Source organism: Mchenga conophoros, linkage group LG5 (assembly GCF_057382185.1).
Source record: "Mchenga conophoros isolate Kocher_MC1m ecotype Shallow Benthic linkage group LG5, M_conophoros_male_GT1.1, whole genome shotgun sequence".
Taxonomy (NCBI): Eukaryota; Metazoa; Chordata; class Actinopteri; order Cichliformes; family Cichlidae; genus Mchenga; species Mchenga conophoros.
The window spans coordinates 22153479-22168617 of record NC_140530.1 but is presented as its reverse complement, the minus strand read 5'-3'; the positions used below and the strand labels follow the sequence as shown (position 1 = coordinate 22168617).

At 38.3% G+C, this 15139-nt stretch overlaps 1 protein-coding gene across 3 annotated transcripts in view; it reads right to left on the bottom strand.

Moving 5' to 3' along the window:
- Positions 1–3529: 3529 nt before the first annotated feature.
- The window catches only part of poc1a (POC1 centriolar protein A), a 52249-nt gene continuing 40639 nt past the window's right edge, over positions 3530–15139 (bottom strand). For 2 of the 3 annotated variants that reach the window (XM_085274254.1, XM_085274255.1), the window contains exon 12: positions 3530–5292. In XM_085274254.1, coding sequence (XP_085130380.1) covers positions 5182–5292 — 111 coding nt within the window. In that variant the 3' untranslated portion in view covers positions 3530–5181. The remainder of the gene's footprint in view (positions 5293–15139) is intronic. The other variant, XM_085274256.1, reaches the window with a different exon arrangement.

Sequence of the window (15139 nt, the reverse complement as noted above, 5' to 3'; positions counted from 1 at the left end):
CAGTTATTGCAAATACTTGACTGCAGTTCTTGATGCTTAAGTTGCGATCAAGAACTGGAAGTTACTAGGTTTAGCAAGGGATAACCTTTTTTTAAAACAAAGGTCAAGCTAGGTGTGGATAACTTTTTTCGCTTATTAAATAAAATCATAATTTGAAAACTGCATTTCATAATTATTCGGCTTATCTTTGAATAATATTAAAATTAGTTTGATGATCTGAAACATGCAATAACAAATTAGCAAAGGGGGATAATACGTTTTCACAGCACTATATGTCTGCAGCAATTGTTAGAGAACAAAGCAATCACAAGGAAGTTTTTGCCAACCAGTTGGGGAAATACACATTTTTCCATAGTGATAGGTGGTTGCCAGGGAGTCACTGATTGTCTGTAGACCTGAATGACTTTGACTTGAGCAATCATTTTCCCAGCAATTACCATCAGCCTCCAGCAACTACCTGATTATACCAATTGGGGAATGCACGTTTGTTTCCCTATTGCTGGCTAGTTGTGAGATGGTTGCAGACCACTGTGTCACAGCTTGAGTGACTCCGGCCTTTTTCACGCTTTCGTACATTGTCACCATGGTTGTTACATGTCTAAAACGGCAGACAAGTTGACATCACACAATTAGTGGTCATGTGTACAGAAGCCCTGCCCATCTGCTGTTCAAACCTCGTCTTTCAAACCAAACTAGAGAAAGCTGGCTTAGAGAAGTGATCTAAAACTGTTAAGTAAGGCTTAGTTTGAACTGTGGCTCATGTATATCTACTCTGGTAGAAATAACAGCTTTCCTTTAACAATTTTCTCTTTTATCCACATACAACCGATAAAAAAAGAATTTATGGACAAAATTCTAGAAAGAATAAACAGCGCATCCTTTCAGATTATCAAAATATTTATAGTGTTACATTTAAATAAAATTTTTTTGAATGTCTGACTTTCATTTTCAGATGATTGAGAAACAGATAGAGACAGTTACTACAAATCTAATCTAAGGAAAAGGAAAAACAGCAATTCTATAATCACAAAAGCACTTCTGATAAATGTACTAATCATCGTTTCTCCAAGGAAACAGGTAGCAGAGGTGGGAAATCACCTCTCTTGGAAGAGAAACTTTCCCAAACTGTAGATCTGTACTGTGTATTCCCCTAAAAAACAGAACTATAATGTTTTTGTTTTTTTTTAAATAAAGGCCGGCAATACATAGAATAAGTGATGTTTCTGAAACTAGCAGAGTGCTGAACAAATTTATTAGACGACCAACCAATGTACCACTTTGGTACTTAAAAAATGTTTTTTTATGTTTCTGTAATGGTTAATCCACAACTATTACAAGCTCCAAAAAGTATATTTTGAATGTTGAAACATAATTACTGCTGTTATCCATAAACTTCCAAAGTTACGGTTTTACAAAAAAGAAAATTACAGTGGAACCCCGGCTTACGAAGACCCCATGTAACGAAAAATTCAAGTTACGAAGGCACTTAACGGCAATATTTTTGCCCGTGGTACAACAAAATGCCAGTGTAACGAAATCCGTTTGCGAAATGCATTTCGCTGTTCCACGTGAAAGACGTATTGTTGTTGCAGTGTGCTATTTCGTGTGCTTTTCGTTTGCAATTAGCCTATCGTTCATTCATAATGGGGCCGGCATAAGGCATAAATATTAGCGAGTTTAAAAAATTGTTAAAATATCATTGCACAGTGTACGTACGTACATTAATTAACGTAAATGTAAGTTTAGTTTTAATGTTTAGAATTAAATTCCATAATGTTATGTACATGTACACGTATGTATGTATGCATGCCTATGTATGCTTTCTTCAGCCTCCACCAAGAACTTCGTTTTCAGCCAGCATCGCCTCGCTCAAAAGGCGATGGAAAAAGGTGCTTTGACTTACTTAAAATTTTGACTTACGAAAGACCCTCTGGAACTAATTAATTTCGTAAGTCGGGGTTCCACTGTATTATTTTTTGATCAAGAAGCAAAATTACAGTTATTTACTTGTATTCCCGAACAGAGTGTTTGAATGTTGTGCTTGATCAATTTCCAAATCCCCAGAGAAGTCCAGTGTGCCGGCTCAAATCTTGGGCAATAGAAATGTGAATTTTGTTCTTTATTTCCAGAATTAAAAAAAACAACATGATTTCCAGCTTTAAACTGATTTTTGAATTTTTTTTTTTGCTTTAAGTGGCCTAAGAAAATATCATAAATAAAATAAAAATACATTTCCTAAGCGCTGTAAGTAATCCCAATAAAAAAAAATGAAATAAAAGTATATGGTATAAAAACAGTGGAAACTTTAACCTCCAAAACACATCCAGTCTTAAAATAAGTCAAATGTGGTTAGCATCTCTGCTCTTTGTTCTTGAAGCTTATTTAAGTGTATTAACGGTTTATGATGTCAGTGAGAGTGGTCTTACTTTCAGTCGAGGGGTTCTGTCTCAGCTTTAAACACTGTGGTAACCCATTTATCAGAAAAGGGCTGATCACTGATTCAATCGCTGCTTCAAAGTGGGGCATAATTAGGTTGCAGTCAAATTACAGGCATTTTACACTGTCTGACATACTACACAACCCCTTTGATGTAATATTTTTGTAGATTTTCTTTTTTTTAGCAATCCAGGTTAGAAAGAAATAAAGAAAGCTTTGTTATTAGGTTATACATCTTTGGAAAATATCAACTGCTTTTTTAAGGTTTCTTTTATAAATTAGAAACTGTAATGTTTGTTTTTACCAAGCATTTCGATATTATTCTGTGAACCCCCTGCATGTGTCTCACTGGGCTGGTAAAAATGTACAATGCACCTAATTCCCTGGAAACTTTTGCACATTACACAACCTATAGTTTCCAGAATGCTGGGCTCTTCTGTGTTATTTTACTTCCTCACATCTGTTCTGAGTATTTTAGATCCTCAGACAACCTCTCTTTTATTTCCTGGAACTACAAACCTCCAGTTCCCCATCAGCTCATTAAGCAGTGACCACTATGCTGGGGAAATGACTATTTCAATATTTAGGATACATGCAACATATTGTAGTTCTAAGAATACCAAATGGTTTTAGATAGTTTGCATAATTTGTGTGGCGGGAAATTCTCCACCTGCTCCAAGAGGGCAGAGACATTTGGCAGTCTGAGCCCATTGGTTATCATTTCTACATCATAAATCTGTCAGAATATAATGCGATGTTTGAGGAAAAAGAAAGCCTCGAGGAACAGGACAATGTAAAGACGTGACACGCTGAACTAGTAAAGCACTAAAACACACACTGACACATACACACAAAGAGCGGCGGCAACCACAGCACACCAGGAAAAACATATCCAGATGTTCTCCTCATAGGCTCACCAACCCCCTCCTACACACACACACACACACACACACACACACACTGAAGCATAGCAGTTATTGAACCCACTCTTTCAGCCCCTCCTCTCTCGCACTGGTGCTCCTGGCAGGCTGTCTGGTTGAGGCCCATAGTAAAGGGAGTTGTTTTCTCTGGCTGGAGTGTCTCTCTGAGAGTGCGTATGTCTGAGCATGTGTGTGTGTGCATATATATGTGTGTCCCCGGGCCCCAGACAGGAAGGAAGAGAGTGGGCCCGGCATTGCAGCTCCAGAATTCCGGTTTTGTTTTTCTTCTTTTTCCATTAGTGCAGAGCCCGAGCCGGGTCTTAAAGAAACAGGCATTAATATTTTCCCTTCTCAATGGCACAGCCATGAGTCCTCCACAACGACCTCGAGATGACTCATTACTGTATATAATCATATTTCCAGTTTGTTGAATTAAAAAAAAAAAAAACCCAAAACACACACACACACAAAAAACAAAACAAAAAAAACCATGGATCTGTTCTTTGAAAAATCACAGTGTGCGTCTAAGCGCAGCCTCGGGCACATTTTCAATGAAGCATCTAAAAATAAAAATACTGATCCAGCATCAGCGCTCAGGTTACGTAAAATACTCGGGGGGGGAACCGAAGAATTTTGGACACAAGCGGGGAAGGAGCATTCACCCCCATACTTTAAAAAAAATTAATCATCGCTCAAACTGTGGTAAAGAACGGGTTGAAAATTACTCGCCATGAGCAATGGATGACACCGCTCACAGCTCATGATCCTCACATTTCTGCTCAGCACAACAAAGACAGGGAAGTCATGACTTCTCTGGCAGTAACTTTAGCTCTCCCAACGAGAAAATGACCAGTCTCTTAGTAATAGCCTGTTACATTTTTTTTTCTACAAAGCTATAAAAATGGTACTCATTATAACGAAAAGGGAACCAGAAATATTTCATCACCTAACTTTGGCTTTCACGCCACACTTGAGAAGTGAAAACATTTATTAAAAGTCTGTTTTCAGTGGATAAAAGTTTTATTGACAGAACAAAAAGAACCAATGTAAAAAGCAGCATTACTTTAACATAAAATATGAGGTCTGGCATCATTTATAGTCACCATGAAAATCAACAACCTGTTATCTTTCAGTACTTGCTGGAGGCACTAAAGAATGGTAATTTCAGTAAAAAAAACAAAAAACAAAACCTATCACCAGATGCATTGTGTAATTAAAATAGAAATAGTAATAAAAATGGCCTCAAGCTTGTCAGCTGGAAACATTCTCTCACCTTAAACTAAATAAAGGCACTGTGGGGGCTCTGTAAACGTTACCAGAGAACAAACGTCTTGAGTAACTGTCTTAACGCAACAGGATCATTGAGCCACATCCTTCCTTTCAAAAATGACAAATATGACTGATGGTTACACAAATATGCACTTTTCGGTGAAAAAAAAAACCCCAGTGGCTAATGGCCTCCTGCACAATATAGATTGGGTAAAAACATACACACTGTGCACAAGTGTCAACACCTGTACAGGCAGCCATTACGCTCAATCGCACACAGTGTGTCACAGCGGTAAAGTGGGGTCTTTTTGTCAGCAGGAAAGCGACTGCATGCTCAGCACTGCTGTACTGAAACTTTTCTAATATTCAACTCCTTCACTTCTCATATCTCTTTTCAACACAGCCAGACACAGTACATCAGCGGGAAGGCTCAGTGTGCATTTAAGGTTCAGTCCTTGCTTTCAGTGTGATCAAATGGCAACGGTGTATGGTGTTGATGCAACCACACTTCCCCCCTCCAACAACACAGATCAATGTGTCTCTGGTACCACTAACGTTAAGCCTCCTCGCTTCTCTGGAGATGTAGACCGATTTCCATTTGGTTCTCCAAACACTCCTTGAGCTTATCCTCCGTCAGCGTCAGCCGCTGCTCCAAGATCGAAACCGTCTGGAGGAAGAAGAGAAGACAGGAGAGGATAGGAACAAGACAAAGAAAGGAGGAAGGAGATGTATAAGAGAGAAAGAGCATGTCAGAGAGGGCTGCACAGCATCAGCCTGACAGTAATGACTATATAATGGTTGTGTTTGTGTGTGTTTGAGACAGATGTTGGGCGAGCAAAACAATCCAGCTGATTATCGTAGCAAAATCTGCTGCACGAACTGAAAACACTACAGTCTCTGTGTCTGGCACGCACTCTCTCTTGTTCTCTCTCTCACACGGTTGCATAAACACACTTACTCACACAGAGAGTACAAGAAACTAGCTTTCCGATTCAGGACGGGAATGTGTGGGCAGTGAGATCACAGTGCGACATACTTTTCTTTTGACCACCCTCCAACAGTGGCAGTAATTGTGGCGTATTTGTTCCCGTACATTCGAGCGCAGTGTCATCCGAGCCCATTTATGAGAGGGGCCACCAGGTATAATTTCCAGAGGTGTCACCATTAAAATGAAGACACTGCTCAGCATGGGTGCGACTGACAATGTCGGAGGTTTTGTGTTAATGTGAGAACTCACATTAGACATTATGAACTTCATATCGGCTTCTGATATAAATGATGAAACGCTTAATTCTACTTTTTAAAAGTTTTTATATGACAAAAACCCCCAACTTCCAACAGCAGTCAGTAACAGCCTCAAAACTGCAATTCCAAAAAACCAACAAAAAATATGGATAAAAGACCCTCGGGGGAGTTATGAAACAGCAAGTCTGCTCGTCTACATGATCAGGCAAGAGTGAAACAACAAAATATTCGAAGGAAACCGGCATTTTTATCTCATCAGTGGCCACTGATGTTACTGAACCTGTTCTAAAAATTCTCAAGTGTAACATAGCTGCATGCACCAAAGAGGGGTCCAAGTGATTCAGCAGGGCTCAGTCGCCATGGCAACTTAATCTGGTCATGTTAAAAGCGTGACTTTGTGGACTGAAAGAACAAACATGTTTTTGCTTATTGTAGCACCTCCCAGTGGTCAAATTACTTTTTTTTTTTTGGTATAATCTAATTATTTGGTTTGGTGTCAAAATAAATGACACAGTTGCTAAGATATGACCTCATTTCCTGTTTGGCAGCATTGCCGGAAAGAAGTTCAATCAGCTGTAAAATCGATTTGATCATCTAAAATCCACCTGAAAACTTGGCTGAAGAGTAAGGATGACAAATTTGGAAACCCTGTGGGTACACAGGCAGCTTTTCTAAAGTACAGACACACAGTCAGTGTACAACAAACAGGCTTAAAGCAGCAACATTGCCTGAAGAGATCTGACTGTACTCAACACAGAACTGAAAGAAACTAAAGATCAATAGCTGATGTCTTTGCTGTTCTGTGTGTGTGTGTGTGTGTGTGTGTGTGTGTGTGTGTGTGTGTGTGTGTGTGTGTGTGTGTGTGTGTGTGTGTGTGTCAGTGTGATTTTTCAGTGCACTGTTGTCTTTTCTTCATAGCTTCGCAAAATATATGTGAGGTCACTTTTACATTTCTAAAATTGTTTGTTCAGATATACATAAGTGTATTGCAATACATGTGTACTTTTATAACAATGTACAGTACAATTATGATACATTCGCTTAATTTCTACATTAATATCTGCAGGGCTTAAACTTAACTCTGACAAAACTCAGCACAAAAGCCTGCTCCATGTTTGTGCATCTCCAAGAAGGAAAAGAGTTAAATACAGAATTGGGTGAAAACATGATTCCATATACTTGGGAAATGCTGGATAACCCAGTATTTTGTCATGGTTTTAGCTTTTCCTAGAGACCGTCAGACCTGTGTAGTCATACAGAAGGTTCTCAAATGTACTAAAAGACAAAACCTAGTTAGCTCTTACACACACCTAACACACACCTTACACAACCCTACTGGATACAGGAAGGCTTTGAATCCTGGTTATTACAGTAATGCAACTGGATGAACTTTTCACCCACTGTGCTTTATCTCAATGACTTTCGGAGCTAAAATGGATTATGTATGAAGGAGAGTTCAAACACAGGTGGAGCACAGAGTGCAGCTCACTGCGCTAATGCTACAACAAAAACAAAACCCAGTTCTCCAACCAGTGGTAAAGCAGCCATACACTGTGTTTTTTATCTTCCCCTGCAAGCATAAAAACCTTGTTACAAAACTGTAATAAATGTCATTTAATGGATAATTAAACACAGGTCTTTTTTAAAGGCAAAAAGTCTCAGGAATCAAAAAAATAAGAGATAAACTACCTTCAAAATCATGTGGCAAAGTAGCCTTACCCAATCTCCAGTTTACTCTGGCATTCAAGTGCCTTTCATTCATTCAAATCAGCTGTGAATGCACTGAAAACATATATAGTTTTTGTTTTAAAGTCTAGATTTGTTTAATTCTTTTCGGTTTCTCTTTGCGGTTTGCCAAGCACTGTGAATGTCCTCTATGTTGGAAAAGCGCTACACAGACAAACAGCCCTTGGCTTGTAATTCTAACTATGAGGTGTAATAAACAAGGATATGAGTCTAAATATGATTCATTGAGATCTCCTTGGCTGTTTGCTTATTTTACAAAAGATAAGACGATGAAAAAAAGCAGGCAGAGCACCTTTTCTACTCCAACTGTCTTATAGAAAGTAAGCAGCATTTAAAAATCTTTTTGAAAAGACATCTGAGCTAAATGCTACAACATAGCTTCTTTTTTTCAAATCACGAAAAAAATGACAGTAATTCTGAATGAGTCTTCTGTAAACAGTTAAGTGGCAATCCTGCATCTCTTACATAACTGTTTTACTGAGCTAATGTTGCCTGGTGACAAACATAATCACAGCGACTAAGCAAATCTGGATGGAAGGGCTTGGCAACAGAATTTGGTTGAGGGCAGAAACAATCAAACAGTAAACACAACATCCCCAGACAGATTAGGCACTCTAGGTTTGGGCCAGTAAGAGCATGTAAGTATGTCAGCATGTCTCGACCTGTAATTGTACGGTATGCTGTGCTTTGTGCCAGTGAGGGCAATTTTGAAATTACTAAAAAGCAGCACAGAGATGAGTCACTCACAATATTTAGCAAAATGTAACCAGCAGTGGATGAGATGTGACACGCACATGGATAAATGAACAGGCACAATTAAAGACATGAGCAAAGATTTAACACACTACTGTACAAAACTCTTGAGCTTCCCCTTGTTTTTCATATTTTGCTTCTAAAGAGATGGACTTATATTCTTTTTAAAGTGGTCTTGAGCAACAGTTCTCCAAGTTTTTTGGCTCAGGCTTTCCAAAGTTTTTCCTTTGAACTTTGAATGGTTTTTCACTCATTTTCAGTCCAGTTCTCGCACTTGACCATTTTTAGAGGAATGTTGTTTTTTGTTTGTGTTTTAAGACACTAAACACTGACCTATGAATCATTCAAGCATGAAACGGCACCCAATGTAAGGGATGAACCAGTGTTGCGTCTACACATAGACAGGGAACCAGTTTGGTTCAGAACCAAAGGCACTTTTTGTTACTAGCAGCCTGTTGCAAAAACACAGAACTTGTTCCATTGGGGGGAAAAGGACTGAGGTATGCCAAGTGAATAGAGCTCAGGAGAGAGTTAAAACAGTGAGCGTCTCACGCTTTCTTTAAAACACAGTGGAGGCTCTGTCATGTCTTGGGGCTGCATTTGAGCCAGTGTTGCTGGGGATGTTTTTCAGAATTGATGGAATTGTGAAAGCCGAAGAAAAAGTACAGCCAAATATTGAGCCACCATGAGATATCATCTGGAAACACCTTGGCAGTGGCCTTATTTTTCAGCATGACAATGATCACACTGTCAACGCAGTAAAAGCATGCCTGGATAGAAAAATACACAATGACACACTATCAGTCATGGATTGGCCTTCCCCAGAGTTATTGAAGCAGTGTGGGATCATGTTGACAGAGAACAGAAGAAAAGGCAGCCAACATCCAAAGAAGAGCTCTGAATGTCCTTCAAGAAGCCTGGGGAGCTATTCCCGAAGCGTACATAAAGAAATAACCAGAAAGCTCACATATGTCGATGAATTGCTCCAATGGAACTTATCGTTTCAGAGAAAAACACGAAAAAAGTGTACAGTTGAGTCTTAATAGCTTACTTACAACTGGGCTACACTGCCTTCATATTAAATAATTTTTTGAACAATAATTTCGTCACGTCATTATGCGGGCTGCAAGTAGGGGTGATATAGGCCACGAGATTGAGACACAGGCTTTAGAGCCTCAATGCGTGTTTTGTTTGGGTTTCCACCGGCGTGGAATTACCAAAAATAGAGAGGGCATAGCCTGATATATGAAACAGGAAAAAATTGCAGTGTAATCCATTTATTTCAACAAAGTTACTGTATTCTGAACACCACCTTTTTAAACTGTAACTGTAACAGAATACAGCTACTCCTATTTTGTATTTTAAATACGTAAGGCTGGTACATGTACTCCGTTACTCCTCAACACTGCTCAACACTTTTGCACAGTCTTTCACTCTATCATTTGCTACAATTACGATATTGCTTAAAAATATGTGACTAAATGACATGTGTTGCTGGATAAGAAAACATTTTTTAAAATTCATCACCTGTCTTTTCAGTCTTATCATCGCAAGACCTAGATGATGTAGGATAAAGAAAGGATGTGAGCGGGTGAGAACAAGAGAGACTTGAGATGACTGCAGATGACTTAATCTACTTCATTTTGGCATGTGGAGAACAGGTGTTTCAGTGGTTGAGCAAATACCTGTGAAACTAAAACACTAACTCCATTTTCATGCAACGGTGTGACGAGTGGAAGGTATTTCATGCAGGCTCCCCACATCTATGTGGGTGTTAAATAAAGAGCTGAAGTCATGGTGCCTTGTCCAGACTAGCCCCAGTCCTGCTAACTATGGTAGCTCATTACAAACTCATCCTCCTCCTTTATGAACAACCTGAACACGTTAGTGGGGTTGACCATCCAAACTTTAAGTTTAAACTGTGTCCACGATAGAAACTCAGAGACACTCTTTTTTTGTCAAATTTTTCCGATTTTTATTTTTTTAGAGGTTCAGTCCTGCAATTAATGCAGATTTCAACATTATGCACTCCACACTGTATATAAATGCCACTTGTTTTGCACATATTCAACTCTGTATATTTTATATATTTTATTATTATTATTATTATTATTATTATTATTATTATTATTTTATTTATTTATTTTTTACTATTTAATTTGTAAAAATGTGTATACACACACACACACACACACACACACACACACACACACACATACACACACACACACACACACACACACACACACACACACACACACACACACGTAGGAAAATATTTAGTATACACATCCAGAAATGCATACACTATTATATATTGTACATATATTTATTAGTTTCAGGTTGGCCATTCTTGTATTTTGCTCGTTTGTGTTGTTGTGTTTGCACATCTCTGTTGCTTGTGGGGCTCGCACACAAGAATTTCACTCGCATGTGCTGTGCCAGTGTGCCTGCACATGTGATGTGACAATAAAAGTGATTTGATTTGATTTTGATTTGATTTAAAGATGTTTGAGCTGACTTGCTCTTTAACTTGCCTCTGAACCTCGCCTCTTTTATGGTGCTTCCTAAAGCCCACTATAAAAGAGAAATAATAAATAAGCACCAATGCGAGGCTGTTGTTTTAAAAGAGGCTGTGCAGGTTTTCCCAGTTCTAAAACAACTCAAAACTTTGTCTTTCTATTATGAACCAAACGACTTTAGCTCAGAGAAGTTCCTACACGTTACAGAACTCCCATTTTAATCTCATCACTCCTCTGCTGACTCCACAGAGCTACAATATGAATAAACAAAAACATGTTGATGCAGGAACTGACAAAGACTATTAAAACGCTTAGTCTCTGATAGTCTAAGATACACATCACGAGGCACTGAGTTCAACACTGAGTGGGCGAGTAATGTTTTCTTTTGGGTAGTCAAACTAGATAAAATCTCCTGCTATTTCATGCGTCGTGTGAGATGTTGCATTTCTGCTTTCTCTCCTTCCGTCAACCTGCCTCCCCTTTCCAGATCAATACTACCCTAACCTGATATGGCTCCCTGTTTCTCAGCCAAGCCAGCTATTGGTGTCTCTCTGTGTGTGATTTTTGCACGTGTCCCCAGGCAGCGGCAACATAATACAGGCATCTAGTTTTCATGTGGAGTGGAAACCAAATCTTTATGCTCCTAAAAATAGAAAGAGCTGTTTTTCTTTCCTTTCCAGAACACATTATGTTCTCCAGTGCCCTGAGCATTACTGGGATCTTTTACAAAGTCTTTCAGGTTTGTTATGACCTGTGCTAGAAGAGTCTGAAAGTCAAAAGAAGGCAAACTAGTGCTGGTTCAAGGTGGAAAAGTTGATTCTTTCCTCTAAATGAGGTTATTAAATACACCACGACCACATGAAAAGAACAGGAAAAACATACATTAAAGTAGAAACTACAAAGTTTAAAGAAAGGAACAATAGCCCACAAAAGCTAAATGATGGGGATAAAAAGAAAATCAAATCACACTAATAATCAGCAGGTGTGGGGTGTGTATACATATCCTCATCTAAACCATTTTGTTGGCAGAAAGCCACCAAATAGCCCACCAGGTAAGACTAATGTTTGTAAGACAGCATAAAGCTCAAAGAGTAGGCAAAGGATTTTTTGTTTAAGAGACATGGCAAACTTTAACTCTATGTAAAAAGCAGGAGGACATGAGACTTTAAACATCTGTCTGTAAATCATGTTATGAGACACGTGTTTTGCTACTTATTATCACTAAATGAAAGGATTAATTTGGCTGTAGGTCAGGTGGTAGTGTGGGTCATCTACTAATTGGAGGTTGGTGGTTCGACGCCTGGCTGCTCCAGTCTTGGAGAGTGCAAAACACTGAACTCAAAGTTTTTCTGAGATGCGTTCATTGGAGTGTGAATGTTAGATAGGAAGCACTTAGACACAGAAAAAATTACCTGAATGGATGTGCATGAGGCATGCTGTATAAAGCGCTCTGAGTGCTCCAGTAGAGGAGAAAAGTGCTACATAAGAAACAGCCCATTCACACTGACCTGCAGAATCCTGAATTACATTCAGTGACATATAATTCACAGTTTCTTTGAAAAAAACAAAAACAAAATCATCATCCATCCATTTTCTTCTGCTTATCCAGTTCAGAGTCATGGCAGGAGTGGAGCTGGAGCCTATCTCAGTTGTCTGAGGGCAAGAGGCGTGGTAAACCTATATATATGAAACTACAGCCTGACTATTTTACGTGTCCATCAACTGCTAGTTGTTTTTAATCCTAACACGCATTTGTTCCTTATAAGCAAAGTATGACTTCTTGACTTATGGTCAAAAATGTGTTATGTAAGTCTTAGCGCCCTTGATCTTTGACCTTAAAATTCAAAAAAAGTTCATCAAGTCCACATTCCTGCCAAAACTTCTTCCACCAAAGAAGATCCTGCCAGGTGTTCCTGACATATCAGGGTGATGGACAGGACTGAAATAGATGAAGAGATGAAGGGATGAAAGCACAACCCCAAAGCATATTGCCTTCGGACATGGGTGTTGACGGCCCCTAACCATCTCTCAGAGTAAACTGATGGCTTAACATGAACTTTTTTTTTAATGTAGGAGTCCAGAATCTAAGGGATAAGGTTCAGAGCAATACAACATATGCTAATACTTTTAACATTTTTTTAGGCAAAGAGTCAGCTAAAAAAATAAAATAGTATATTTAAGATTTTAACAAATACAAGTTTATTAATACGACACTAAACTACTGGTACCAAAAAGCAAATACTGGCCTGTATACTGACACAATATTGTTGTTAACAGACTGCAAAACATGAATACAGCCATTCCTTATCCCAAACCCAGTTTAACCTTTACAAGTGTACATCTGTTCTCTCTTAAAATCAGTTTAAATTCATTTGATTATTTCCCTGAGATACTCGAGGTAGTAAATCGAGCCTGTCATGAGCAGCTCTCAGCGACATGGCATAATTTTCATCTTATAAATCAGATTTCTTCAAGTTCCTCATTATCAAAAATACTGGAAAGAATTTAAATTCCTCAGAAAGAGAAAAATAAAGGTTTCCTTAGAGAACAGCGGTTTATGTTCGAGAGGCCATTCTTCACAGAAACTGATTAAAAATATTGTGAGAAAGTGCTCTCAGGGAATTTACAGTCCATTAACATGTTCCTTTCACATTCTCCTAATATTCCTTAGAGCTTCAGTTTAGCGTCTTTAACATCAATTCTGTGCTCATGGTCATGTGGCCGTAAATGTACAAACACAACACTGATCAAAAACTAAGAAAATGTAAAAAGAAATAGAATAAGGTTAGTTAACGAAGAGTAAAAACTAAAACTGAGACTGTCAATAGATTTTAACCATCTTATATCGGTTTCTGGACACACATTATTTTTCTGTTCCTGAACATGATCTCTCTCCAGTCTCATATGAACACATTCATGTTCACAGACACAAATTTTTTTTTTTTTTACTTTTCTTACTTACTTAAAAAAGTCCATATGTTCCATGTGTTGGAGGGCGGGGGTTGGTGGTGCAGTGAATCACTTTTGCTACTCACACCAGAGACCCAAGTACAACTCAGACATGTCACAGATTTTCATAAATCATTTGTATTATTTTTTAATATGTTATTAAATCACACGGAAAGATTTGGTTAGTGCAAACAACTTAGATTTAGAAAAAGCTCATCGTTTGGTCTAAAGTACTTCTTCTTTTAAAGCTCTGTTTTCTTGGTTGCCATAGCGATACACTGTCTGGACAACAAACCTCCCACAGATACAAACTATACTTACTTCCTTACATTACTTAGAAATTTGTGCCGACTGTCAGGAAAAATAAAAACAGTAGAATTCACTTCCATAAACACAAACAAACAGACTGACTATGTCATATTTTGCTATGAAGCTGAACTCGATGGACAAACACGTAGAATAAGCAGAGAAAGAAAAATGTCATACAAAGAAGAGAACAGTTAACATGATAGCCATGAAATAATGTATCCTAATGCAAAGCCAGTGTATTAAAAAATCTTCCTGGAGATACAAGAAAAGGGCTGTTATAGGCTGTTTCCAAATAAATTTAATTTTCCAAATATCTGAAAGCCAACTGCAGGCTTTAATTGACATTTTCATACTGATCTTTTTCTTTATCCATTTCATCTGTCTATTTACTTGTTATTTAGACTGTCTGATTTTAAAAGGAGGTGGAAAATATGGCACATTATATGTAAATGTGACCTGATTTCAGCACAGATAAAAATTTAAAAAATAAATTAAGAGCGAAGAGAGGAGAGAGAAAGCGTTATGGCAGCTGAGAAATGGGAGGGGGCAGACAAGAGAAAAGCAGCTAACACAGCAGACTCTGAGCCTTTGGAAGATTCAGTTTAATGCTGAATTATTCATCATCTTTCCTCCCGGTCTCCTCAAGTATTATAGTTACAAAGAAATGTAATGGTGAAAAACAGTGCTCGAAAAAAGATTTATAACGGAGTAGGACTATAGTGCCGAAATAAGTAATGTTGCCTTGTCAGTCGAATCTCCAGAGGATGGGCGGCAGTAGCTAAATTACACTTTGAACTAGCTAAGAAAGTAATACGAGCACCTTAGATTGTTTCAGGTCACATCTCTTTTCAACGACCAACGACTGAGCCTGCCTCAGACTTACTTTTTGTCCGGCTGCATTTAACATTGCATGTGCGCAGAGTCAAAGTTAAAAAAAATATTGGTCCAAGTGCTAACCCTCAGACTTCTAGTAGATACATGTATGGTCTT